At 37.8% G+C, this 27,795-nt stretch overlaps 1 protein-coding gene across 1 annotated transcript in view; it reads right to left on the bottom strand.

The window, feature by feature from the left end:
• The window catches only part of LOC109248190 (protein eyes shut homolog), a 784,935-nt gene that overhangs the window by 109,840 nt on the left and 647,300 nt on the right, over window positions 1–27,795 (bottom strand). Inside the window, exon 14 of the mRNA XM_053905310.1 lies at window positions 24,068–24,240. Coding sequence (XP_053761285.1) covers window positions 24,068–24,240 — 173 coding nt within the window. The remainder of the gene's footprint in view (window positions 1–24,067; window positions 24,241–27,795) is intronic.

Raw genomic sequence — 27,795 nt, 5'->3', positions numbered from 1 at the left:
GCGAAGGAAACAATCAACAAAAATAAACAGCAACCAATGGAATGGGAGAAGATATTTGCAAATGACATATCAGATAAAGGATTAGTACCCAAAATCTATAAAGAATTTATCAAACTCAACACCCAAAAAACAAATAATCCAGTGAAGAAATGGGCAAAAGACATGAATAGACAATTTTCCAACAAAGACATCCACATGGCTAACAGACACATGAAAAGATGCTCAACATCACTCATCATCAGGGATATACAAATCAAAACCATGATGAGATACCACCTCACACCTGTCACAATGGCTAACATTAACAACTCAGGCAACAATAGATTTTGGCAAGGATACGGACAAAGAGGAACTCTTTTGCAATACTGGTGGGAATGCAAACTGGTGCAGGCACTCGAAAACAGCAGAGGTTCCTCAAAGAATTTAAAATAGAACTACCCTATGACCAAGCAATTGCACTACTAGGTATTTATCCAAAGGATATAAAAATGCTGGTTTGAAGGGGCACATGCACTCCAATGTTTATAGCAGCACTATCAACAATAGCCAAATTATGGAAAGAGCCCAAATGTTCATAGACTGATGAATGGATAAAGGAGATGTGGTATATATATACAATGGAATATTACTCAGCAATCAAAAGGAATGAAATCTTGCCATTTGCAACTTTGTGGATGGAACTAGAGTGCATTATGCTAAGTGAAATAAGTCAGTCAGAGAAAGACAGGTGTCATATGATTTCACTCATCTGTGGAATTTAAGAAACAAAACAGATGAACATAGGGGAAGGGAAGAAAAAATAAGATAAAAACAGAGAGGGAGATGGAGAACAAACCGAGTGTTGCTGGAGGGGTGTTGGGTGGGGGAAAGGGCTAAATAGGCGATGGGCATTAAAGAGAGAATTTGTTGGGATGAGCACTGGGTGTTATATGTAAGTGATGAATCACTTAATTCTATTCCTGAAATCATTATTACACTATATGTTAACTATATGATTTAAATAAGGAAAAAAGAAATATACACAGGCATGGATTAAGGGTTTAGAGAAGACACAAATACACCTGGGAAATTTTTATTATGAGTTGTTTTTCAAACTATTGAGAAAAAGATTATTTCAATAACTAGTAATGTAAACTAATCATTAGACTAAAGGAGCATTCTTTAACTTACTCCAAATACCCAGATATACTCGAGCTGGATACAAAAGTTAAATTAAAAAATAAACCATAACAGCTTTACAAATAAAAAGCAAGGGTCAATATAATTTTAACATTTCCAAACTGGCTATAATAAAAGAAAGCTGCAAGAGAAAGAGTGATGGATTTGGTCACTTAAAATTGAAAACTTTTTTTATGCCAAAAATTTGGGAAAACAAAATCAAAAGACAAATGGATTCTACAAGTGGATACAGAATATTTTGATTATCCATTCTTTTGTTGATGTATATTTGAGTTGCTTCCGTTTTATTTTGGCTATTATGAATAAGTGCTATGAACATTCCTATGCAGGTTTTTGTAGGGATATATGTTTTTATTTCTCTTGGGTATGTACTGGGAGTGGAATTGCTGGGTCATACAGTAACTCTGTTGAACATTTTGAGGAACTGCCAAACTGTTTTCCAAATTCATTACACTATTTTAGAATCTCACCAACAATGTATGAAGAAGTACTGTTACATGCTGCAACATGGATGAACTTCAAAAGCATTATATTAAGTGAAAAAATCCAGTCACAAAAGGCCACATATTATATCATTCCATTTATATTCAATGTCCAGAATAGGTAAATCTATAGAAATAGAAAATAGATTAGTGGTTACCAGGGGCTGGAGCAAGGGAATATTGAGGAGTGAAAGCTAATGGGTACAGGTTTCTTCTTAGGGTGATGAAAATGTCTGATATTAGACAGTGGTGATATTTTTAGTGAACTGTGCATTTTAAAAGGGCATACATGATGGTAAGTAGATTGTATCTCGATAAAACTTAAAAAAGTGTTAAAGAAACTATTATTTTAAATACAAGGACAAATGCGGAACAGAGAGAATCCTTTTTATCACAACACACATGATAGCCAAAATGCATTTTTCCTAATTACAAGGAACTCATTCAGAAACGTAAGGTAAGAATAAACAATCCAAGTAGCATCATGCTGACAAATGTTTAACAACTTTTTGGAGGGGATGGGCTTGGTGAAGGAAGCCCCTATTTGCACAGTTAGTTGATTTTAATGCTGTAAATATTCCTAGCATGGCTGCTTTCCAACTATTGTTAACATTGGATCCTGCACACATGGCATTCAAGTGAAAATGGTCACGAAATAGGAGTGAGAGATTTACAGAGAAATACAAATGACATTGCTGAACCACAGTTATAAATCAAGGAATGCAAATTAAAACAACTGTCAGATCGTTTTTTAAAAATCCCATGTGGTTAAAAAGTTTTAAGAAAAGACCCCTCTTATATTCTCATATTTTAGTGGAAACATAAATTGCTTGAAGGCAGTTTGGCAAAATCTTTTATACATGAACATATTATTTGACCCAATAATTACACTGATAAAATAAATATCCTTCTAGTGACTATTTTCTAGGGAAACAGAAATTCTATATGCTCTTGGTGGAAGGACATAAGATGTAAACATTTTGTCTTCTACAAAAAAGAATATAAAACCTCTAACAAAATACAACAAAGAAAAAGGAAAAAAGATTCACATAAAGTTATCAGCAATAATGCAGGCCATGATTAAAAACACGGAACTTTTATGAAATATCAGATGTCTTCTTAATGTAGGAATAAGAAGAAAAAAGTGAAAAATAATTTTAAAAAATGATCAATCAGGGGCGCCTGGGTGGCTCAGTCGGTTAAGCATCCGACTTCAGCTCAGGTCATGATCTCACGGTCCATGAGTTCGAGCCCTGTGTCGGGCTCTGTGCTGACAGCTCAGAGCCTGGAGCCTGCTTCAGATTCTGTGTCTCCCTCTCTCTCTGATGCTCCCCCGTTCATGCTCTGTCTCTCTCTGCCTCAAAAATAAATAAACATTAAAAAAAAATTTAAAAAATGATCAATCAGAAATTAATGCTGAACAATGGCAAAGTCGCTGAACAATGGCAAAGTCATTGTTCTAAAAAATGGAAAGAAAATATCTAATATACTTACCTATGTAAAAAAAATCCTATCCATAATTACCGTATAGGTAAGAAGCTATGGAGCAATTATAATAGAGTGAAGATTTTCAAAATAGTAACAGGGGGATTAGATTCATTAGGATCCCTATTGCTTGGGGAATGATAGCATATCCCTCAGTGAGCACGACTCACAAATTTAATGCAATTCATTCAGCAAATATTTACTAGTCTACTAACGCAGTAGGTGAAAATCACAGCACCCAATAACTTTGAGGGACATAAAGATGAATAAGGCTTAATCCTTTGCTATAATTCAGCTTTGTATCATTCTTTGATTTTTTTAATAAAAAGAATTTTTTTCTCCCTTTATCCATTCCCACCTTTCAAAACAATAAATTGGAGAGTAAAAACTATATTTGTTTTGTATTCCCCACAGCATCTGCTACAATGGCATTCCATCAACTCACACGTAGTATCAATCAATATTTGTTGACAGAGCTGTAATATAGACAACCATTTGAAAAAAAAAAGAATATTTTATAAGAAGAATACCATATTTGAACACACTCTAGGACTATAATAACTTTGATAGTGACCAGTTGTGTCTTTGTTTTTTGACTTGCCTACACATACATTATCCTTGAACATCCTGGTTGAAATTAAAACCAGTGTGCAAACTGATGGGGATTTTCTCTTCTGAGTGAAGAATTTTTTTTGGTGATTGCTTTTCCTTGCTACATAGACAAAACTTTAATTATTCATCTAAAATGAGGCAGGTTATCTCTGTTTCTATGTCTTGCAGTTAGCATTCTGTGAGGTTGGGGTGTTAAATATATGTCTAGACTGTGTTATAAAGAATAAAGAAAAGGAGAAAATATATTTAAAAAATGTAAGTGATTAAAATGCAACCAAATGATACTCTAATCTTCTGATAAGGTAAAGGGATGAAGTTAAAGTTCATAATTTAGATAACTAATTTTTCTTGTATTTGACTTTCTATTGTAGTAGAACACAGAAAAGTTTACAAATCAAAAGTGTAGAGTTCATCAGGTGAACTCACTATTTCCATGTAACCATCTTTCAAATTAAGAATTGCTAGTTATATTTGTTATTATTTTGTTGAGTACTTGCCATCAATATTCATGACTGGGCTGTCACTTATTTTTCTTGTCAAGTTCAATACCTAGATTGTGTTTGCCTCATGGAAGAAGTTGGAAGTTTCCCTCTTGTTTTATTCACTTGAAGAGTTTATGTAAAACTGGTGTTATTTCTTGGGCTCTGTGCTGACAGCTTGGAGCCTGGAGCCTACTTCGAGTTCTGTCTCTCTCTCTCTTTCTCTCTCTCTCTCTCTGCCCTTCCCTCCTCATGCCCTGTCTCTGTCTCTCTCTCAGAAACAAATAAACATTAAAAATATTGAAAAAAAATAACAACAAAAAAAAACACCTGTGCTATTTCTTTATACATTCAGAAGACTTTGTCACCGAAGGTACATGAGTTTTGAGTTTTCTTAGTGGGAAGATTTTTCATTAGAAATTTAATTACAAGATGATTCATTTTTGTTATTTCTTATGTTAGTTTTTTTTGTTTCAAGTTTTTATTTAGATTCTAGTTGGTCAATACTAATTTCAGGAATAGAATTTAGTGTCTCATCACTTACATATAACACCCAGTGCTCATCACAAGTGTCCTCCTTAATACCCGTCACTCGTTTAGCCCATCCCACCACCCACCTCCCCTCCAACAACTCTCAGTTTGTTCTTTATAGTTAACAGTCTCTTATGGTTTGTTTCCTTCTTCTCCTGCTTCCCCTATGCTCATCTGTTTTGTTTCTGAAATTCTACATATGAGTGAAATCATATGGAATGTGTCTTTCTCTACTGCTTAGCATAGTACATTCTAGGTCCATCATGTGATTGCAAATTTCAAGATTTCATTATTTTGATTGACAAGTAATATTCCATTGAGTGGAGATATATTCCACTGAGTGGAGATATATATATATATATATATATATATATATATATATATATATATATATATTACATCTTTATCCATTCACCAATTGATGGACATCTGGGCTCTTTACATAATTTGGCTACTGTTAGTGCTGGTATAAACATGGGTTCATGTGCTCCTTTGAATAACTATTTTTGTACCCTTTGTGTAAATACATAGTAGTGCAACTGCTGGGTTGTTGGGTAGTTCTGTTTTAACTTTTTGAGGAAACTCCAAACTGTTTTCTAGAGTGTCTGCACCAGTCTGCATTCCCACCAACAGTGTAAAAGGGTTCCCTTTTCTCCACATTCTTGCCAACACCTGTTGTTTCCTGTGTTGTCAATTTTAGCCATTCTGACAGGTGTGAAGTGGTGTCTCATCATGGTTTTCATTTGTGTTTCCCTGATGATGAGTGATATTGAGCATCTTTTCATGTGTCTGTTGGCCATCAGGATGTCTCTTTGGAAAAATATCTATGCGTGTCTTCTGCCGATTTCATAATTGGGTATTTGCTTTTTGGGTGTTAAGTTCCTTATAGTTTGATACTAACCCTTTAACAGATATGTCATTTACAAGTATCTTCTATTCCATAGGCTGTCTTTTAGTTTGTTGATTGCTTCCTTCATTATGCAGAGACTTTTTATTTTGATAAAGTTCCTAGAGTTCATTTTTGCTTTTGTTTCTCTTGCCTCTGGAGAGGTGTCTAGTAAGAAGTTGCTATGGCTGATGTCAAAGAGGTTGTTGCCTGTTTTGCCCTGTAGGATTTTGGTGGTTTCCTGTCTCACATTTAGGTCTTTCATCCATTTTTAAATTTATTGTTGAGTATGGTGTAAAAAAGTGGTACAGTTTCATTCTTCTTCATGTTGCTGTCCAGTTTTCCCAACACTATTTGTTGAAGAGACTGTCTCTTTTCCATTGGATATTCTTTGCTACTTTGTTGAAGATTAGTTGACCATACAGCTATGGGTCAATTTCTGGGTTTTTTATTCTGTTCCATTGATCTATGTGTCTATTTTTGTGCCAGTGACATACTGTCTTAATGATTACAGCTTTGTAATATAGCTTGAAGTCTGGAATGTGATGTCTCCAGCTGTGCTTTTCTTTTTCAACATTACTTTCACCATTTGGGGTCTTTCATGGCTCCACAGAAATTTTAGTATCATCTGTTCTAACTCTGTGAAAAATGCTGGTGGTATTTTGAAATGAATTGCATTAAATGTGTAGTTTGGGGGCGCCTGGGTGGCTCAGTCGGTTAAGTGGCTGACTTCAGCTCAGGTCATGATCTCGCGGTCCATGAGTTCAAGCCCCGCGTCGGGCTCTGTGCTGACAGCTCAGAGCCTGGAGCCTGTTTCAGATTCTGTGTCTCCCTCTCTCTCTGCCCCTCCCCTGTTCATGCTCTGTCTCTCTCTGTCTCAAAAATAAATAAACGTTAAAAAATTTTTTTTAAAAAAATAAATGTGTAGTTTGCCTTGGGAAGTATGGACATTTTAATGTTTGTTCTTCCAATCCATGAGCATGGAATCCTCTCCCATTTCTTTGTGTCCTCTTCAATTGCTTTCATGAGTGTTCTATAGTTTTCAGACTGCAGATCTTTCACCTCTTTGGTTAGGTTTATTTGTAGGTATCTTATGTTTTTTGATGCAGTTGTAAATGGGATCAATTCCTTGATTTCTCTTTCTGCTGCTTCATTATTGCTGTATAGAAATGCAGCAGAATTCCGCGCATTGATTTTGTATTCTGCAACTTTGCTGCATTTGGGTATCAGTTCTAGCAATTTTTTTGGTGGAGTTTTCTGGGTTTTCTACATAGAGTATACACTGTCTATGAAGAGTGAAAGTTTGACTTCTTCCTTGTTGATTTGGATGCCTTCTTTTTGCTGTCTGACTGCTGAGGCTAAGAATTCCAGCATTATGTTAAATAACAATGGTAAGAGTGGTCATCCGTGTCTTGTTCCTGGCTATAGAGGAAAAGATCTCAGTTTTTCCCCATTGAGGATGATATTACCTGTGGATCTTTTGTATATGGCTTTTAAGATGTTGAGGTATGTTCCTTCTACTTTGTTGAGGGTTTTTATCACTAATGGATGCTGTACTTTGTAAAATGTTTTTTTTTTGTATTGAGAGGATCACATGGTTATCATCTTTTCTTATATTAATGTGGTATATCACATTGATTGATTTACAAATATTGAACCACCCCTGCAGCTCAGGAACAAATCTCACTTGATCACAGTGGATAATTATTTTTTTAATTTCATTTTATTAAATTTTTTTTTTAATGTTTATTTTATTTTTGAGACAGAGAGAGATAGAGCATGAGGCAGGGAGGGGCAGAGAGAGAAAGACACAGAATCCGAAGTAAGCTCCAGGCTCTGAGCTGTCAGCACACAGTCTGACATGGGGCTCAAACTCGTCAACAGCAAGGTCATGACATGAGCCGAAGGTGGCCACTCAACCAACTGTGCCACCCAGGCACTCCACAGTGAATAATTATTTTAATGTACTGTTGGGTTTGATTTGCTATTATCTTGTTGCATCCATGTTCATCAGGGATAATTCTCCTTTTTAGTGGGGTCTTTGTCTGGTTTTGGAATCAAGGAAATGCTGGCCTCATTAAATGAGTTTGGATGTTTTCCTTCCATTTCTATTTTTGGACCAGTTTCAGAAGAGTAAGTATTAACTGGTATTCTGAGGGAGGGGCCACTGGTACTTTGGTTCTCAAGCACACTTGCCCTAGTAAAAAAGCACCTGCAGAGTGCAGAGGGGTAGGGCTTGGTGTAAGTGGCTCAAGCCTTCATTGTGGGTGCTGTGCTGCTCACTGAAGTCCATCTGTGCTGATGGGTGGAAATACAAACAGCATCAGCTGGCTCTCTCATCTCTAGAGGGGTGAGTTCGTGCCTGCTTTCCAGGAAGCCCTCACAGAAGAGCAAACAATCCTCCTTCATTTGTCTAGGCTTCCCTCAGACCTCTGCCTTCATCCTGTCTGTGTCCAAACCATCTGCCCACCTGGTGGTGCAGTGCTCCTATGTTTTATCCCAGGCATGCTGGCTGGGTTTCAGAACTCCAAATTTTAGTGACCCATTGCAGCACAGACCCGTGCTCATCCTCTGGATGAGGGTCTTGCCACACTGTGGCTGATGCTGGTTTCTCCTGAAAGAGCAGTTGCACAAATGTGCAGGGGCTTAGAGTTTTTGATAAAGTACAGCAAAAAGCTGGTATGCAGGTTAGCTGCCCTCAGCATGTACCTCTGCTTCTATGCTAATGAAAGGGCCAGATCAATGGCACCTGCCAGTTCATTTGTCCCCGGAGAGGCAGTGCCCACCTCTTCCAGGTGCACTCCAAGAAGGGTAACTGTCTCTTCCAGTGTAACCCAGGGGATCCTCAGACCACTCTGTCTTCTCTTGAGCCTCTGCCCTCCTCCTCCACAAGAGCATCTCTACACCCACAAGGCTCCACCCCAGTGATGGTGTGGACTTCTGAAACTTCCAACTTTCAGCTCTGCTGCTTGTAAAATCTTGCAATAATCAGCCCCTCTCCTTTTCCCCATCAATAGTTCTGAGGAAGTGTTTTCCTTGTGCAATGCCCTTCACAGTGCTGTCTTTCTCACCTCTCTTCCTGATCAAGGGCTTCCTCCCCTCTGAAGCACCTGTGATTCTTTTCTCCCCCAAATCACATTTCGTATCTCCTACCTTCCATGATGTGGCCTCTTTTCTCCCTCTAGTTGTGTAGTTTGTTCTCTCAATCCTCAGATTGATTTCCTTGGTGTCCAGAATAATTTGGTATTTGTCTAGTTGTGTTCGAGGGAGGAGGAAAGCATACAGTCCCCCTACCACTCTGCCATTTTACTCTTAATTTCTATTTCTTATTATGTTAGTTTTAATTAATTTTGCTTTAATAAGATTTTATGCAGTTTAAATAATTTTTTTAATATATTGTCATGAAGTGGTTCACCATATCCTCTTAATATCTGTATGATTTGAAGTGATGTCTATGTCTTACTGATTAAAAATATTCTCTGACAATTCAAATACCTGTCTCATATCTGTGTCTGGTTCTGATGCTTGTTTCAGACAGTGTTTCTTTTCTTTTTTCTTTTTTGTTTTTTAGCATACCTTGTGATTTTTTTTTGTTGAATGCTGGACATGATGTGTTATGTAAAAAGGCTTTTAGTGTGAAATTATGTGTTAAAATGGCTAGAAGCTGACCTTTATTTGATGTTTGCTAAAGCCACAGAGGCCAGAGGCTTGAAATTGCTCTAGTGCCCATGCTTTTACTCTGTTGACTTTGAGTTTCCCTAAGTACTTCTTTCCAGAGACAGTACAGCTTACAGCTCTTTCCATTGTAGTCCACTGTTATTATATTGGAGCCTTACACCTGTGGTGGTAAGGTGGTTATTAAATCTCAGTCTTTTAGCAGGAGGATGTGTACCCTGATCTATGACTTTCAGAAATGTTTTTTAGTTTTTTTTTTTTTCTCCCTCTATAGGTGAGGCAGGAAGGCTAGAGGGGCTGAAGTGGGGAACATGCCATCTCTCAGGTGGGAGAGGACTCTGGTAAAGACTTTCCCCTTGGAAAGTAGGCCTCTCTTGGCTTTTGTGACACTTTGCTCCCCAGGTTTTTCTGTTCTGCCCCTTACCACACCTTCTCAGTCTCTATTTTTTTTTGCTCCTCTTTGTTCAATACCTATATTCTAAATGGTGTAGCTCCCAGAATGTAGCTCTCTATACATTCTCTTCATAAGTTATTTCATATATTTTTATGAACTTAAACTGAAATATCCAGCTACTTCTTTGATATCTCCACTTAACATATTCTATAGGCATCTGAAGCAAAATTAAACTCCTATTTCCATACCAAGCTTCTTCTCACTTCTTAGCAAAGCATTCTATTGTCTAAGTTGCTCACTCTAAAAATCTGGTAGCTATTTTTGATTCCTTTCTCCTCATCCCCAACACAATCTATCAGTAAGTCTTATGCATGCTACTTTCAAATAAAACTTTCTGGCCAATTCTTTCTTCCTCTGCTCAGACAACATCACTTATGACATGAATTCCTGCATTAGCTTCCTCTGTCCCCCTTCTTTCATTACTCCCAATATAAGTAATAGATTATAAACACGTGTCACTCCCCTTTTTGAACTCATAGCTTATCATTGGACACTGAACAAAATCTAAACTCATTACCATGACCTAAAAAGCCCTGAATGATGTGGCTTAAGCTTATTTCTCTAAAGTCACTTATGCCACCTTCACCTTGTCCTTTATGTTCTAATTTCAGTGACCTCCATAGAGAGTCCCTCCCTGACCACCTGTCTGAGTAGGTCCCACTCTGCTTTCTTCATCATGTCATTTATTTCTCCCACAGTATCAATCACAATTTTGAATTATATATTTATTTCTTTACTTTTTGCCTGTCCCTTTTTTGGATGTTAAGACTCCTTGAAGAAAGAAGGTATGTCTGTTTTATTTACCCAGTTTTACTAAGCATCTAGGACAGACCTAGCACATTATTAGTATTTAGGTTCTTAATTAGTATTTGTTAGATGAATAAATTATAGAATGAATTTTCTTACAGTTATTAATTAAACCATATTTATTACCTCATAATTTTCTAAGATAATTATCTCATAATTATCTAATACTGAATTTCTAATGTGAATAATTTTTACCAAAAATAAAGCATATTGATGTCAAATCTAATAAATGTCTGTGCCAATGGAACAAAAATCATAATTGATAACTAACACTTCTCCCCAAGTGTTTAGGTATATTTAGATAGCATTTTAATAATATGGTAAAACTTCATCAATGATTCATAATTTTATACTAGATGTATTATTGTTAAAAGATAGTTCTTATTTCTATTTAAATAATCAGTAATCACGTTCAAAATTAGATTTTGTTTTAAATACAGTATCATTTAAACTATATTTGAGACATATTTGTGGGACTCAGTGTAACAAAGAAGTTCAGAGAACGGCCCTGCCACTAACCAGCCATTCCTCATACTAATTATTTACCTTCTTTAATTTTCAGTGTTCTCATCTATAAAATGGGGGTGATAATAATAGCTGCTCCCTGTGCTCTTTTGAGGATTAAATGAGATATCTTATATAAGGCACTTAGAACAATGTCTTGACTGCAGGCACTAACTAAACTGCTAACTTTGACTAGCCATTTCATAATGAACTGTAGTGACCTATAATGAAGGAGACACAAAATAAAACTGCACTTGAATCAGCAAGAGTAACTCCTAATTGATTTTCCCTATTCTCAATCTAAGAGTTCTGACTGGAATTAAAAAAAAAAATGAAGATGAGGTAATCTATTCAGCTCCTTTATTAACTGATGAAGAAAGTGAAGTGCAGGAAGTGAAGTGACTTGTAGGGGGTCACACAGCTGGTTGTTTCACACCGTGGGCCTGAATCTGAGCTCTGTTCTCCAAGTGTAGGGCCTCCGCATCACACAACACTAATAGTTTAATACTGCCAACTTCAGTTTAATCATCTAGAAAGTGATGTAAAGACTTGTTCGTTAATAAAACAGTATCTGTTTGAGTTTGCTGAAACAATGAAGTTCATTAATTAACAGCCTGCAGATGTTAAAGAGTTGATAAGATGCGTCACCCCACTCTACTCTGGAGAATAAAGGGTGGAAAAAAGAGGTGTTGTGCTTTTGCCATCCGTATCTAAGAATGCTTTGAGCAACACTTCTTTTCAATTTTACCAAGTAGCACATTTGGGATACAATAATTTCTAAGTTTGTTCTTTTAAAAGCTGATTCTTTGGAAATCAGCTTTTGTCAAGGGGATTTTTTTTTATCAAGTTATAATTAGACTTTGCTTAATACACCCATAAATTTGTAGCCCTTTGTGTATTGCACAGGTGTTCTGATATTCTCTTATTCCAACAGGGCAAGTGTTGAACAACCAGGAAAGCTTTTAGATGTTGGCAGAGAGGCACCTTAAGTCCTTTGATTTGCAGGATGGGAAATTGTGTAATTCCCTAATTATCATAACGCGTGGGACAAATGGTTGTTGAGGCTTTCCGTTTTCCTTTTGCTACACTAATTTATATTAAAATTCAGTAGCTCAAAATCCAGGATGCTAATGATGCACTTCTCTCAAAAGTATTTGTTTATTGTAACAAGTAATGGAGGAGAGAGGTATAATGGAGGCAAGAAGCAGGCGGCACTGGAAAAGGGTTTTACAGTCCACAAAAAGACCTCCGAAATCTATAATTCTTAAACATTCTGCTTTTAAAGCTTACACGGGCAATCAAACTTAAAATGCAGAGGATACAGCTATCTCAGGAAAAAGCAACTCCACCATGGTTAAGATAGCAACGCTGACAAGTACTTAGGGGGCTCATTCAGCAGGGCAGCCACAGTGATATTCCTTCAGGAAAGCCCCCTTTGGTGGTAGCTGTCAACAAGGTGTATGTTAAGCCATCCACCTGGAGACTGACAGGGATACACTCCAACAAGCAGAATTATCAACCACTCATGCTGATGACAGCTTTTCTTTCTCTAGAGCTTAAAGTCTTGGGGGCAGAAAGAGTCTCGCTTTGACAATTTCAAGTGGATTTAATACACAAGAACAAAAAAGATGAGATTCAAAAATACCCTTGGCCCCTTTAGGATGGCAAAGAGAATTACAAAATGTCATTTTGGAGACTGAATCATTAGGTGCAATATTTAGATTTGCCCTCTGGAAAAGATGGGATGCTCCCTGCCAGGTGTTAAGTCATGGATGAAAATTGAAATGGGCAGTAAAATGCTGACTTTCAAAGAGCCATATTAACTTTACAAGGCACTAGTGATGCTCGAAAGTTACTGACAACAGCAGAGTCAGGAAAGTGTTAATTTACTCCCAGCAAATCCCTTACTTAGGACCAATGTGACTTCATTAGAACAAGGGAATTAAAAATACACCTCCATTTGTCTATTGTTTAGCCCGTAGGAAAAGCACCTAAATTTAAAATATTTTAATAGGTGGGCTTTTCCAAGTTAATTTTTTTTTTTTACTCTTCAAATTACGAAATTTCAAAAATGAATAGGAAGTCTAGTTCTTAGTAATCCCTGTAACATGTTCTACTTATAAAAATAAGGACTCAAATAGCTCTTTGGGAATTATTGTTCACATTAAATAATTCATACATTTTGAGACATAAGCCATACCACTGATACTGGATGTGTAGAACTCCCTTGTGCAGTTCACATTCACATTCACATTCACATTCACATTCACATTCACATTCACATTCACATTCACATTCACATTCAGGGTTTATAATGTCATCATTAGTACCAAACTGGGATCATGACTTTATTATGTAAGACTGCTTACCCTTACCGTTGGATTTATCCTTTATTTCTCAAGAGTAGGGATATGATAAGGCAAGAGAAAGTATATGGAATGCTCAGTATTGTGGAAAGCATGTATATGTTGGATACATTGGATACTCTTAACACAACAGAGGTACACATGCAGTCAAGATTTGGTTACAAACTATAATTAATTTTCAGAAATATTCCCTTTCTCCCTCTACTTTTTCCTCATTATTCCCCCATTTAATCTTCGTTTCACAAATGCATAATGATAGGAATCCCAGACCACATAGGTCAAGTCTTTTAATCATACATGTAGGGCATGAGAGCATTGAAATTATCAGTTTAATTATTTTGACTAACCATTTCTACAGTAATTGATATACTTTCTAAAATGCTCCTTTGATGGATTAATATGTTTCTCTAAGAAATTATTTATCTAAGTTGACAAAATGATATCTCTAAAAGTGGCATTCTTTTCGGCTTTACTTAATTGTATCATATATGTGAAATGTAACTTGCAACTCCCCCATTTTATGAGTGGGAATTCATATTAACTGATCATGTGGTTCCTTATCAAAGTTGGGTAATATTCAGGACACTTACAGTGTTGAAGGGTCATCATTTGCTAAAAATACAAAGAAAAAAAAAAAAGCAAGCATCAAATCATTTGACTCACTGAGAAAAATCAAGAAAAAACAAAACCCTAACTGATCAATGCATAATATAATTTTAAGCACTTTTCATTTTTATTACATTGCAATGCATAAAAGGGAGAAATAGCTCCCACTTAATCTTATTCTGCGTAGTTTAGGTCTCAGTGGCCTTATGTGACTCTGTTTGGGAATGCCTACCACCAATGAACACATTTCCATAAAATGGGTCTGTGGCATATGCACATTTAATCCTTGACATTCTATAGTGAGATTGCTGCTGGTATTAGCAGAAGCAGTAGTCACTCTACTCCTGCATCCATAGTCTTCTTACTGTCTTTTCCACAGCTCAGTTACCATGAGCTTAGAGAATGCAAATTTAAGTAAATTTAATTGTATTGGGGTGAGTGGGTGGTTTTAATGTACTTTAAAAACATAAATAAACAGATTTTGAATATGCCACTCCATTGTTTTAACAATATAAGCCAACTGGAACTATATAATAAATTTTACACATTAAATATCCCAGACCTGTCTTTCTTTCTTTCTTTCTTTCTTTCTTTCTTTCTTTCTTTCTTTCTTTCTTTCTTTCTTTCTCTCTTTCTTTTCTTTTCTTTTCTTTTCTTTTCTTTTCTTTTCTTTTCTTTTCTTTTCTTTTCTTTTCTTTCTCTCTTTCAGAGAGAGAAGAGAGAGAGCACACAAGCAGAGGAGGGGCAGAGGGAGAAGGAGAGAATCTCAGCAGGCTCCACACCCAGCACAGAGCCAGATGAGGGCTCCATCTTACAATCGTGAGATCATGACCTAAGCCAAAATCAAGAGTTGGACACTTAACTGACTGAGACACTGAGGCACCCCCGACCCCCAAACATTTCAACCATAATTTGAAATCAGCTTCTCTAAATTAATTCTATGAAATCAATGTAATTAATAAAAATGTCAGGCCGTGTTTGAAAGGGAAAGGTCTCTAAACTTTTTAGATCATGGCTCATATATATTATTTATTTAAAATTGTTGTTAGTGTATTAATATACTAATATAATATGGACATCATAAAACACAGAAGTAGAAATTAAAAGATTGAGGTAAAAAAGAGAACTGATATTTTCTTCCAATGCCACAGTGGAGTATACATATACCACTTAGGGAGCAACTCCAGTGTATTCTATGAAAGGCTTGCTCTGTGAGAAAGAAGAGCTCCTTGGCTTAACATTGTGTTATTACAGGACTTCCAATAGACTTCACTGTGCTACTATACACCTGAATTCCTAAAAAAGGGGCAGAGTACTATATGATGTTTTAAAGAAAGGCTGAAATCAGAGACATCTGGATTCCAGATCTACCCACCATTCATGAACTATTTCACTTTTGACTGGCTACTTAAAATTTTTTTTTAATTTTAAAATTTTAATTGTTATTAATTTTTTTTTCAAGAGACAGAGAGGGAGAGGGACAGATAGAGAGAGAGAGTCTTAAGTAGGCTCCACACTCAGCATGGGGCCTGACACAGGACTTGATTCCACGGTCCTGGGATCATTACAAAATCAAGAGTCAGACCCTCAACTGACTGAACTGACCCCCACCCTGGACTGGTTATTTAAGTTTCTCTATCTGCACAATGGAAATAATGACATACTTAATTGTGTTATTACATGGGTCATGTAGGAAGATGAAGGTAAAGTACTTAGCTGAGGGTCTGGCATATAGGAAGTGCTCAGTAGATGTTGAGTTCATTTCAACAAACTTTTTTTTATGGGTTACCTTACCACACTAGTGTGCTGTGGAACATACTTTTGGAAATTTTCTATATTAGATTATTCATTTATTGATTGTTTTATTGGTTTATTTTTTCAATTTGATAAATACTTATTGACCAGATCCCAAGTAATAGTCATAATAGTAGTAGGCTCAGGGTAACAGCTTAGATGAATATTCTGAAGAACTTTCAGATCATTTTCAATTCAGCAAAAAATTGAGAGCCTACCATCTGCCAGGCAACATTTGCCACTCCACAGGTATGGTGATGGCCAAGACAGATGTGATATCTACCTTTACAGAGCTTACTGTATGAGGGAGGGCTGGTATAATATATGGCCAATATTTAAAAGATAAATACAAAATAGTTTGATCTGACAGAGGGTGAATAAGAGGGCTAGAGGAGAAGGTGGGGGTTTTCCCATGTCAGGTTTGTGCTTTATTTTAAGCAGTTCTTACCTCAGCCTAAGGGAAATAGAAAGCCATTTTCAAGCACAAAGTCATGGAATGACAAAATATTCGAAAAGGCGATGTGAGAGTGTCAGTGGAAATAAACAAGCAAACAAAAAACCCCTTGAACTGAATAACTGCTAATCATCATATAGAATGGTAGGCAATTTACATCACATACAGGCATCTCCAACCCTGTTTATTTCTTTCCTAACAATCAATAAATTCCATTGCCTCTTCATAAAATGTTGACTTTACAGTTTTTCATGTAGCATATATTTACTCAGACTCTAATCAATTTTCCATTTCTGTGAAGAATTTTTTAATGTGCAACAAATGTGTTTGTGCTCTCCATTGCTTGGTAACTGGCAGGTGCATCCCATTAGCACAGCTCTTAAACTGACCAACCATAACCTGATAGGTGTGGTAGGATCTGACAGTATTCATTTGATACAAAAAAAAATTGACTCTTTGTGGGAGGGTCTGGGCTGACAGACCTGCAAAGTTAAATTCTCTGGTGAGCTATGGGATAAACTGCAGAGGGTTACATTTCCACAAACGTCTACAAAATCAACTTGCCATAAATATATTCAGGACAGACAATTCTACTCCTGTGCATAGTCTATCCATTTTAAAGACATTTTTAATAAGCAGGAAATGCTTGTGTTGGTAGGGAAAATTCTGTGAGGTTGCTAAATAATGACAAAGTGCTGGAATGAACAAAAGGAACATTTGGCCTTTACAGTTGAGTATTCTACTGACAGTGTTCCAGGGACAGTTAAGAGTTTGATAGTGAATATTCTTTGTTCTCTGCTTAAAAGCAGATAATATTAGCTGCATGCCTTCCTAGGAACTGAGATGTGAAAATCTACAAACTAATTTGATTTTTCATTTAGTGTGATGATTAGAAATTGGCCCATGAGGGTACTTTTAAAATGAGAGGTAATGTTTCATAACTAAGATCTAAGATTTGCTTTCTTATTATTTTTCTAATTTGCAAAAATAGAGTTTTCATTTTGCTGCTTACTTTGATATTTTTTAACAATATTGGAATAATTTTCATACCACACTTTTGCTGGGTTGCAAAATATATTTTATAAAGTTGTAAAATCTTCTAGACTGAAAGAAGAGAAGATACAAAAATCTCATACTTTTCTCTTTCTTTGAGAGGGAATCTAAGGGCTTATGAATAAAATCAGAAATATTTGAGAAAACATATCAGGTTATAAAGTTCAGTGAAAGTGAAACCTTGACACTGATTGTATCAGTAAAAATTAGGTTTAGCTACATATAACAAATAATGTATAACAAAATAATGGAGGTTTTTTTTTTACATTTATTTATTTATTTTGGCGGGGGAGGGGCAGAGAGGGAGAGAGAGAATCCCAAGCAGGCGCCATGCTGTCAGCACAAAGCCCAACGTGGGGCTCAATCCCACAAATCACAGATCATAACTTAAGCTGAAACCAAGAGCTGGTTGCTTAGCTGACTGTGCCATCCAGGTGCCGTCAAAATAACAGAGGCTTAAACAAAATAGATTATTTCTCCCTCATTAACAGAAAGTGTGATGTTAGACAAACCCTGTATGGTATGGTAGTTTCATGGTTATCAGGAATTTAAGCTTTTTCATGTTTTTGTTTCACCATCTTAGCATGTATTTTCAAGGTCACTTTATGAACCAAGATGACTTCTGGAATTTGAGTCACCTCATACACATTCTAGGTTTAGAATGAGCCTAAAAAAGAAGCAAGGCTGGGGGTCATGCCACTCTTCAGGGGCTTTTCCAGAGGTCAATACAATACTCTAACACTTCTTATATCCAGTTATCATAATTTAATCCTATGGCAACATTGTTTTAAGGGAGGCTGGGACTTCTATTTTATTTTATTTTATTTATTTATTTTTTAATGTTTATTTTTGAGAGACAGAGACAGACAGAACATGAGTGGGAGAGGGACAGAGAGAGAGAAGGAGACACAGAATCTGAAGCAGGCTCCAGGCTCTGAGCTCTCAGGGCAGGGCCCGATGTGGGGCTCAAACTCACAAACAGTTGAGATCATGACCTGAGCTGAAGTCGGACACTTAACCCACTGAGCCACTGAGGCACCCCATGTGGCTGGGAAATTTTAGCTGGGTACATTTCTGCCCTCAAAACAATCAGAATGTATTGATAAATAAAGAAGGAATATAATGGTTGAGTGACTGACAGACTGCCAGAATTAATATAATTTCCCAAGTCAAAATACCTTACTATCTTGTTTTTAATAGGGGTGTGTGCATGTGTGTATGTAACTAAATCCAACACCACTTACTGGTAGGAAGCATAATGCCTTTAGAGAAACATAACAGCAATAACTATAGACACGTAAGCAATTTCTAAACCTAATGAAAGACTGTGGTTAAGAAATCTTTCCCAGGTATGTACACACACACACACACACACACACACACACACACACACACTCATTTGCTTATAAACACATAGTACTGGTAGTAATTATTGGAACAATAACTGTAACTTTGCTCTGCTAGGACTGCCACTTGTGTAGATGGAAGAAAGGTGCTAATTCATTGTCAGTGGGTTGGATTGCAGGAGTCCATCAAAGTTGTTTTTTCAAGAACATTCCAGTATACAATAATATATATATTTATTTTAAGTGTTACTTTTTTAGATGTGCAATCTAACTTTTCCTCTCTACAGATGCTGAAATAGAAAAAAAGGTAAAAGGCGGAGGTGTGAACTTTCCCAGTGAGCAAAAGGAGAGGCAATTCCCTCAGTTCTTAAGGAAGAAAAAATGTAGGACGCTCAAAGGTTGCCTTCAACCCTAAGCAAGAGGAATTACTTTCCTGAGTGCTTTCTTGTGTGGCCACAATCACCCCTGTCTCCTTGTTCCCCTATGGGGTTGGGCTTGATCTTTTAACATTTCTTTGTAACCAGGAGCTGGAAAATATAGAATTTAAACATGGAGAGAAATGAGGGATATTGAGATGGGTTGAACAGCAGGGTAATCAAACAGCTGTTGAGTCGGAGAGTAAAAGCTGGATCATATCAGAGTGGATGCTATCAAAAGAGTTACGAGCTTACATGACAAAATTACATGTACTTGAAATATGCCATTACAAAATGCCAGCCTGACATTAAGCTGCTTTATAGAGGTATCATGTCCTTAAATAGCCTGGTGATTATCTGTATCCCTGGAGCGCTGCTTTCCTACCTGACTTTGTAATACCCCTGGCTTGTCTCTAATCACCATGAAGAGTGTCACCAACTTAGAAAAATTCTTGAAAGGAAATTAATTTTGATTTCTTTTGACATTCTATAGAGTTTTCTTTCTAGGGAGGATGGAGATCCAGCCTTCTTTCCCATAATGACAAGATACGGCATTTCTCTGTATCAGAAGCCTGGTTTGAACTCTCTTATAAAAAGTATTTTCTATATGTCCAGTGATGTGTTAAGCAATTTACATGAATTATCTCCTTTAATTCTCATGAACTCTGTAATTTAGGTTCTATTATTAGACCCCTTGAAGGTGAAGTACAGAGAGATCAGGTGACTTGCCCAAGATCACACCATAGTCTAGTCAGTAGTAGAATGGGGATTTTAACCTAGTCACACGGATTCCAGGGCCTAGGCTCTTAATCTGCATGTTACACTGCTTTCTTCAAAAGCCATATTCCATTGAGAGCTGTAGGTGGGGAGGATAAGGTAAATTAAGCCATACTTTTAGAAAAGACAGAGAGGGCAAGCCATAAGATAAAGTGTCCCCCTGCCCCCCTGCCTTTAAAATGATGTGGTTAAGAAAACAAGAAGAGATTATTCCTGCATAGAAAGAGGCAACAGGAAGTGTGAATGAGAAGCACAAATGTGGAGAGTAAAGCACTTTACAAAGGAAGGCAGCTGCGAATTTTCCATTTGCAGTGTTTGTTTATTTTGGCTCCCATCACCACTGCCATGATTGCCTCGGAATGAATTCCCCAGTGGAAACATCAACAAGGTAGGAAACGTCATAATTATATTTTCTATTATCCCCCAAAGAATATATTAGTATGGTAGATATGGCTATAATCTAAAAGAAAAGTGCTATCTAGCAAAGACAACTGCTGATAAAACTAGCTGATTTTTTATCCTCTGGTATTAACAAAAAGGCAAAGATAAAAAGGGTGTTTTGGATATTATTCTGTGCCTTTTCTCACGTGTACTTGCAACTGGGCAACAACTATGCTTATCAGTTAGTTCTATGCTTTTCTCTATTGAATGTTCTAGAGAATCTCCTGGACGTGAGACTGACCAGTGAATGGTCCAAGAAATGATATGGGGCACTACCTCATGCTAGTTGGGGGAGTAAAGAAAGCCTTGATGCTTGCTGGATGCAAAGACGATTCCTGGAGGGAGCTGACACTTTGAGTGGGCATTTTCGTGATTGTTTAGGGAATGTTGATATGTTAAGCACTCCTTCCTTGATCCCCAGCTTCTCTGGTGCTTTGGCCTGCCTGAGATGCCTGCAAGAGATTGCACACTTGACAGTTTTCTATGGCAATGGAGAAGTGTGGGAAAATTAAGGTCCTGTAGAGCAATCCTCAATCAAAAGAAACCACGAGTCAATGGTTAAATGCTTCTCTCTTTTGTCCCTTGGGGCAGGCAATTCTCAGACTCATTCTATATATTTCCTCATAAGAGTGGACAATTTTGAGACTCATTTTAGATAGTTCCTCATAAGGTCCCAGGAGAATCAATAATAGCTGTCCCTGACTCAATTCCATAAGACACCTCTGTACTGACTGTCTCCCCTTTCCTGTTTTATTCCAAGTCTTTACTACACTCCTGTTTCTTGAGATCATTTCCAAAATAAACTACTTGAATGTAATTCTTTATCCAGGTTCTGCTTTGATGGGGGAACTTAGGCTAAGACAATGCAACATCACAAGAGGAGTGATATTTATGGGCTGAAAGATGATGGGGGGGGATGCTTGTCTGGGGGATGGTACTGGTATTGTACATGGCTTTCTCTCCTTTACTAGATCCCTAAATATTGGAATCTTGGAGGGGGTTGGTCCTCAGCCCTCTTCTTCTCTTTGTCTATACCTTTTCCTCAGACAATTTCTGGTTCTATGGTGTTGACCACTGCCTCTATTTTGATGACTCTCCAAATTGTATCTTTAGTCATGACCTTTCTTTCCCCTGAGCCTGAGGATCATTTATCTGGTTGCCTACATGTCTTCTCCATTTCGATATCTAACCGGTATCTCTTCCTTCATCTGTACCCAATAAAACTCTTGTTTACCTCCCAATAATGCCCTATAAAACCCCTGTTATGCCCTCAGTCCTCCTCATGGCACTATACTCTACCCATAGTCCAAACAAATAGAGAAATCTAGATGTTCTTGATTCAGCACTTCTCAAACACTTCCCTGCAAGTTCTATCAGTTCTGTCTCCAGAATAGATCTCAAATTCATCCACTTATTTCCATCTCCACCACCATCATCCTGGTCATAGGCGAAATTATCTCTCATCAGGGTCACTGACAAAAGCCTTTTAAAATCAATATACTGCAGTCAGAAGTGTTTTAACAAATACATATACACCACTTGCCTCTTTAAAATCTTCCAGTGGCGGGGTACCTGAGTGGCTCAGTTGGTTAAATGTCCGACTTCAGCTCAGCTCATGACCTCACAGTTTGTGAGTTCGAGCCCTGCATCATGCTCTGTGCTGACAGCTCAGACCCTGGAGCCTGCTTTAAATTCTGTCTTCCTCTCTTTCTGCCCCTCCCCCGCTCATGCTCTGTCTCTGTCTCTCAGAAATAAATAAAAATTAAAAATAAAATAAAATAAAATAAAATCTTCCAGTGGCTTCTTAAGGTACTGAGAATTAAAAGCCAATAAACCTTCCCATGTGCCTGAGACCCTACATGATGTAGGCTCTGCTCACGTCAGATATGCTTTTCTCTCTTGCTCCATATGCTCTGCTAGACTAGCACCTTTTCATTCTTCAAAAAAGGTAGGTTCTACCTCTCTTAAGGGTCTTCCATTTTTCTGAAACTTTTGCTCTAATAGTTGTTTTCCTGGTTTTCATAGGTCATATTCTGCATTCTATAGGCTTTAGCACAGTCTCTTCCTTTTTGGAGTCGCTCTTATCATGAGCACCTATCTGGAACAGTACCCTCGCTCCCCCCACCCTGCTTACTCTCTATGCTCCTTGTTTATTTCCTTCATAATTCTTTTCATACACTTTATATTGTGTCTTGAGCTATTTTTATTTTCTTTTAATCTTCTCAATTAGAAGAAAAGCTCCATGAGGGTAGGAATCTCAAATTACTCTGGCACATTTGTGGGATATATTAATGGATAGGCTAATTGTTTTGAACAATTCCTCTGGATGGGTGCATGTTGGAATTCCTTCTTACCTACAATGAAACAGAGAGTCTAACAAATTTTGTCTAATATTTCTTGTCTCAATAATTTATAAGTTGCTGCATCTCTGAGCCCTAATAAGACCAAAAGATAGGAGAAAACAATTTTTTTTGTAAATATGTGAAGACATTCTTATAAATCTTCACTTCTTATTTCATGTGATAAGTCTGATTTTCAACTAGGAAGCAAAACTGATGATTCATCCCTTAGTAATCAAATTTTTTGTGACCAACTGTATTTTTCAATAGCTTGATAGAATGGTTCTATCTAAGAAGCATGAGGTTTTTATTGGAAAGGACAAAATTTCAATTCCATCCAGTCTATGATACCTTTTCTTATTACAAAATGACTTGGCTAACTTCTAATATAACCTTCCACATAGAGAATGAAACTCAGTACTTCTTAACTCCCCTTCTCCCAGCTACATAAAAATCCGTTGTCTCAATTCCCTCCTTTCAATACTTTTTAGTTATGAATTCTTTTTTCACTCATTTCAATTTTCACACCTGTTATATCAGCGTGTGGTGCTCCAACTTTTTGATGAGTCTGAGCAGGTAAGATCTGTTTGTTTTGTTGTATACCTGGGGCATAGGGACCTGCGCTCATTTTGGTAGACTTACTCCAGAATTTGGTAACAAATACCACTAGCACCAAAGGGGTAAACTTTGTTTTTAAAACTTTTTGTGGGGAAAATAAAGATGAAACAATTCCTATCCTGACTTGATAAAATATTAATGCCAAATACTTTTAATTATTTCTATTAAGATTTAAATTGATATTTATTTCTGTATATCAAAGCTAACATTACATTCTTTGGCAAGCTGCTTCCTAAAACAATCTTATATTATAGCATCTTGTACCTTTTTGTAATTTAGGATTTTCTGAAGGAGAGCCACATGGATATTATTTGTGATTTTGTTTCTTGCTATATAATAACTGTATCACGGGGTTTATTGTTTTTAAACAAAAAATGACTGGTCTACAATACAGAGATCTGTTAATATTGTTGCCTCAGTTTTCCAAAATGACATCAAATATTTTGATTTCATGTATTGCATCTGATTTTCCTTGTTATTCTGAGCATTAGAATGACTTTGAGATTTTATACTACAGAGATTTTCCATAGACTAACCTCAGGGTAAACTCATTACCTCCTTTGTAATTACACGATGGCTGTGAGAAATACATGCTCAGGGATTAGTCTCATTAACAGGTCTTGTCTCAATTGACTTGGAAAGAACCAAGGAAACGATTAGACATATTTGATCAGTCAGGTGCTGTCCTTGATTTCTGTGAGTGACTTCTATGTTCCTCATCTCCTTTTGCGGTGCTCAATGCTTAATAATCAAATACTCTTACCTTCCGTGCAGAGGAGCCCAGACCTCCCATAAGGGCAGAGGCAAAGGGAATCTGTCCTGGATTTAGGAACACAGGTGGCACCGTTTCCACATGGACTGTTTTCACAGGTTGCAAACTGGCACATCCTGCCTGAGTACAGCCTTGGACACTCACAAAACCAGTTTTCACTGTCACTGAAAAGGGAAAAGGAATTATAAAACCAAACAGAAAACAATGATCCTTTACACACAGGTGGATTCGCGCGTGCATTCGCATGCATGCGTGCGCGCATGCGCACACACACACATAAAATAAAAGCTGCACCTTGTCTTCTCCCTTTCTCAGTGTTTTTCAACTGTTAAGTATTTGTAGCTGTGCACTTCGCATTGAAAGCAGATTAGCAGCTTTATAGTTTGCCTGAGGCCATGAATTCTATTTTAAGCCATCTATTTTTATTTTTGATTTACCTCACCTTTTACTGCGCACTAGGTGCCTTTTTAGGACTTCATTAAATATGTGTGGCGCTGCCTTAATAAAGTGCTTCAAATGTCTATTAGAAGAAAACGTCTTAGGGGCGCCTGGGTGGCGCAGTCGGTTAAGCGTCCGACTTCAGCCAGGTCACGATCTCGCGGTCCGTGAGTTCGAGCCCCGCGTCAGGCTCTGGGCTGATGGCTCGGAGCCTGGAGCCTGTTTCCGATTCTGTGTCTCCCTCTCTCTCTGCCCCTCCCCCGTTCATGCTCTGTCTCTCTCTGTCCCAAAAATAAATAAAAAACGTTGAAAAAAAAAAATTAAAAAAAAAAAAAGAGAAGAAAACGTCTTAGATGCAACCTGAGGAGAATTTCAAGCTGGTGATAAGCTTCCTCCACTGAGGAGAAGTCCTCCAACAGCCACCCTTGAGGTAGCTCACAAAGAAAGGCACAGTGGGGAGCATAATGACTAAACAACTCCCAGGGCCCCAGGCTGCGGGTGCCTGTGAAACCAGAGCTGAAAACTGTGCTCATCCACCTGCATGCCTTCTCCAGAGGGGATGGTGACCAGGAATCTGGTGCTTCTGCCTTCCCTGCATCTATTTCCTCCACCTGCCAACCTTTGTTTTTGAGAGAGGTTGGGAAAGGGCCTGAGAGAGAGGGAAAGAGAGGATCCCAAGAAGGCTTTGTGCTCTTAGAGATCATGACCTGAGCCAAAATCAAGAGTTGGATGCTTAACCAACTGAGCCATCCAGGTGCCCCTTTTTCCCCCTTTTAAAGTAAAGGTAGCTCGGGGTGCCTGGGTGGCTCAGTCAGTTGAGCCTCAGACTTTGGCTTAGGTCATGATATCAAGGCTCGTGGGTTTGAGATGCAGGCTTGGTGCTGACAGCTCAGACCCTGGAGCCTGCTTCAGATTCTGTGTCTACCTGTCTCTCTGCCTCTTCCCTGCTCGTGCTCTGTGTCTGTTTCTCAAAGATAAATAAACATTACAAAAACATCAACAGTAAAGGTAGCCCCAGCTTGCCTATGCAGATTCACTCCTCCCCTATTCCTAGTCTATACTGACGCGGAAGGCAGACTCCCACTCTTGGTGTCAATGCTACCAATTGAGTGCAGGGTGAACACAGGGCCAAAACAGCTGACTGGCTTTTACTGCTGAGGTTGCCATGTAGCTGCTTGTGGCACCTGCCCATTCAGAAGGGAGAGCCTGGCTGAGAATAGAGAGCTCATGCCTGGTAGTGCCAATGTAAGGGACTGGGGAAATGGGATAAAACACTATGGAAAGAACTTATGTATCAGATAACAGGTAAATCTAGCTTTGGCGGGTGAGGTCTTGAGACCCTCAGAGGCTCTCTCGACTCTTAAGAGGCCAAACACGGGTGATGAATAATTTACTCATTTTATAACTATGAGAAATAAGTGAGATGACTCATTTTCAGAAATACCAAATACAAGCTGTGCTGTCTAGTTAACAATAGGTTTAGAACCTATTGGAAATATGTGCGACCTCCTTCCCCTCACAATGGAGTCCCAAAACCTGAGACACTTCACTTCCTGGTTCTTCTTCCTCCTCTCCATCTCATGGGCTTTGTAATGAGCATGGGCCAAAAAACTGAAGTCTCTGTGGCAATTCAGGGAATGTACATTTGTTCCAATCAGACTACTTTTTGCCTTACACGGGCTTAGGCAACTTCAGGGTAAGGCTGTAATCTCTGTAGGACTCAGCCAATGAGGAATCAGGGGAGGGACTTGCATGCTTGGAGATAAATTGCCTGCTGTAACTGCCTCAAGTATGCCTGTCCATCAGACACCTGCTCTGGCAAGAACGTTGATTGAAGCCTCCCTTCACTGTGCTCCAAGTCTCTGCGTCCCTTCTTTGATTGGGTTAGTGTGCTTATTTTTCACAATAACTTTCATGGCAACTTGCATAGTATTTTACATAGAGTGGACAAATACAGAATCTCAGGTTTTCAGAAATGGTCCAAAATTAAGGATCAATGCCGCTAAGATGGTTATAAAGCACCCTAAAAAACTCTTCTATTTTGGGGCTGTATTACAAAATAAAATTTTGAGGACGCTTGAGCCAATGGTCCTCCTTCTCACCCGAGAATAGTGGTAAAAGCATAGCCAGACAACCTGGAAGGTACAGTGACAGCACTGGGGAAAGTCACACCTTCTGGTGTTACTTAAAGTGTTAGTTAGGAACTTAACGTTTTTGCGGCCATGGATAAATCTCATGTAATTTCACCTCCACTCACCTAACCTGGAATTGAAAGCTTAGTATAAAGCATCTGTATTCTGGGATAAAGTCTTGGAGTGTAAAACTCTTGAAAGCTGCATTCTGGAAAAACCAAATTAGTCTTTTTATAGTAAAGGAGAAGGCCACATATATGAAGTCAAACGAATCTAAATATTGATTGATATAAGTGCTTTAATCATATAGACCTAACCAGATTTGAAATGCGGGAAAGACACTTTTCTGTTAAAAACCGAGGAAAGCACTAATTTTAATCATGTCCTATTGATCAATCAAGCCTCATTTCCTTTTTGCTTTCATCAGGTGTTGGAAGAAGTTGGTTGTTATAAATTCATGTGGAGATGACTAACTGTGTGCATCTGTACATCAGCAGGCAGACAGAGCAGAGAGAGAAATGGAAATTCTATAGAAAACGCTCTGCGGAAGGGGAAGACCACCTTATCTCGCTAACCATGAGCAAGTGTCCAGAGCCCTCTTGTCCATCTTGGTATTCATTAGAAAGAGTTAGCTTTAACCAACTGAGATGATGATGCCTCCATACATTTCACTTCAAATTGCACCTTCAAGTTCCAAAATAGTTCCTGGAGTGCCAGATATTTCACCAATAGTTTTAATAAAATCTATTTTTGCTACCAGCTGCATTACACCTGGACCCAAAGGCTTCTCCTAGTCAGATCTTGCCAAAGATCCCATTACTAAATCCCAACTTCTTCAAAAACTAGCAAGTCAAATGTGTTTGCTGTTAACTTAACTCAAAGGATACCTCGCCACAACCTGAAGCAATTGGCAATGCTGACCAAGAAACTAAGTGTCCTAAGCCTGAAGGACCTCAGGTAACCTTCCATGTTTGGAACCAGTGATTAAAACAACGTCACCCTCCTTGACCCCGTTTACTTTAAATGTTGTAACTTCCTGTGAACTTATTGGACCCTGTATAATTAGATATGGGAGAATATATTTACATGTAATACACTTTTTTAATTTGAAAAAGTTCTAAAAATCTTACCCTTCACAGACCTGTGAAC

The sequence above is a fragment of the Panthera pardus genome, unplaced genomic scaffold (assembly GCF_024362965.1).
Source record: "Panthera pardus isolate Hobbes unplaced genomic scaffold, ASM2436296v1 HiC_scaffold_17, whole genome shotgun sequence".
Taxonomy (NCBI): domain Eukaryota; kingdom Metazoa; phylum Chordata; class Mammalia; order Carnivora; family Felidae; genus Panthera; species Panthera pardus.
Note: the sequence above shows the minus strand (reverse complement) of the source record. Positions and strands in the feature narration are given on the sequence as shown.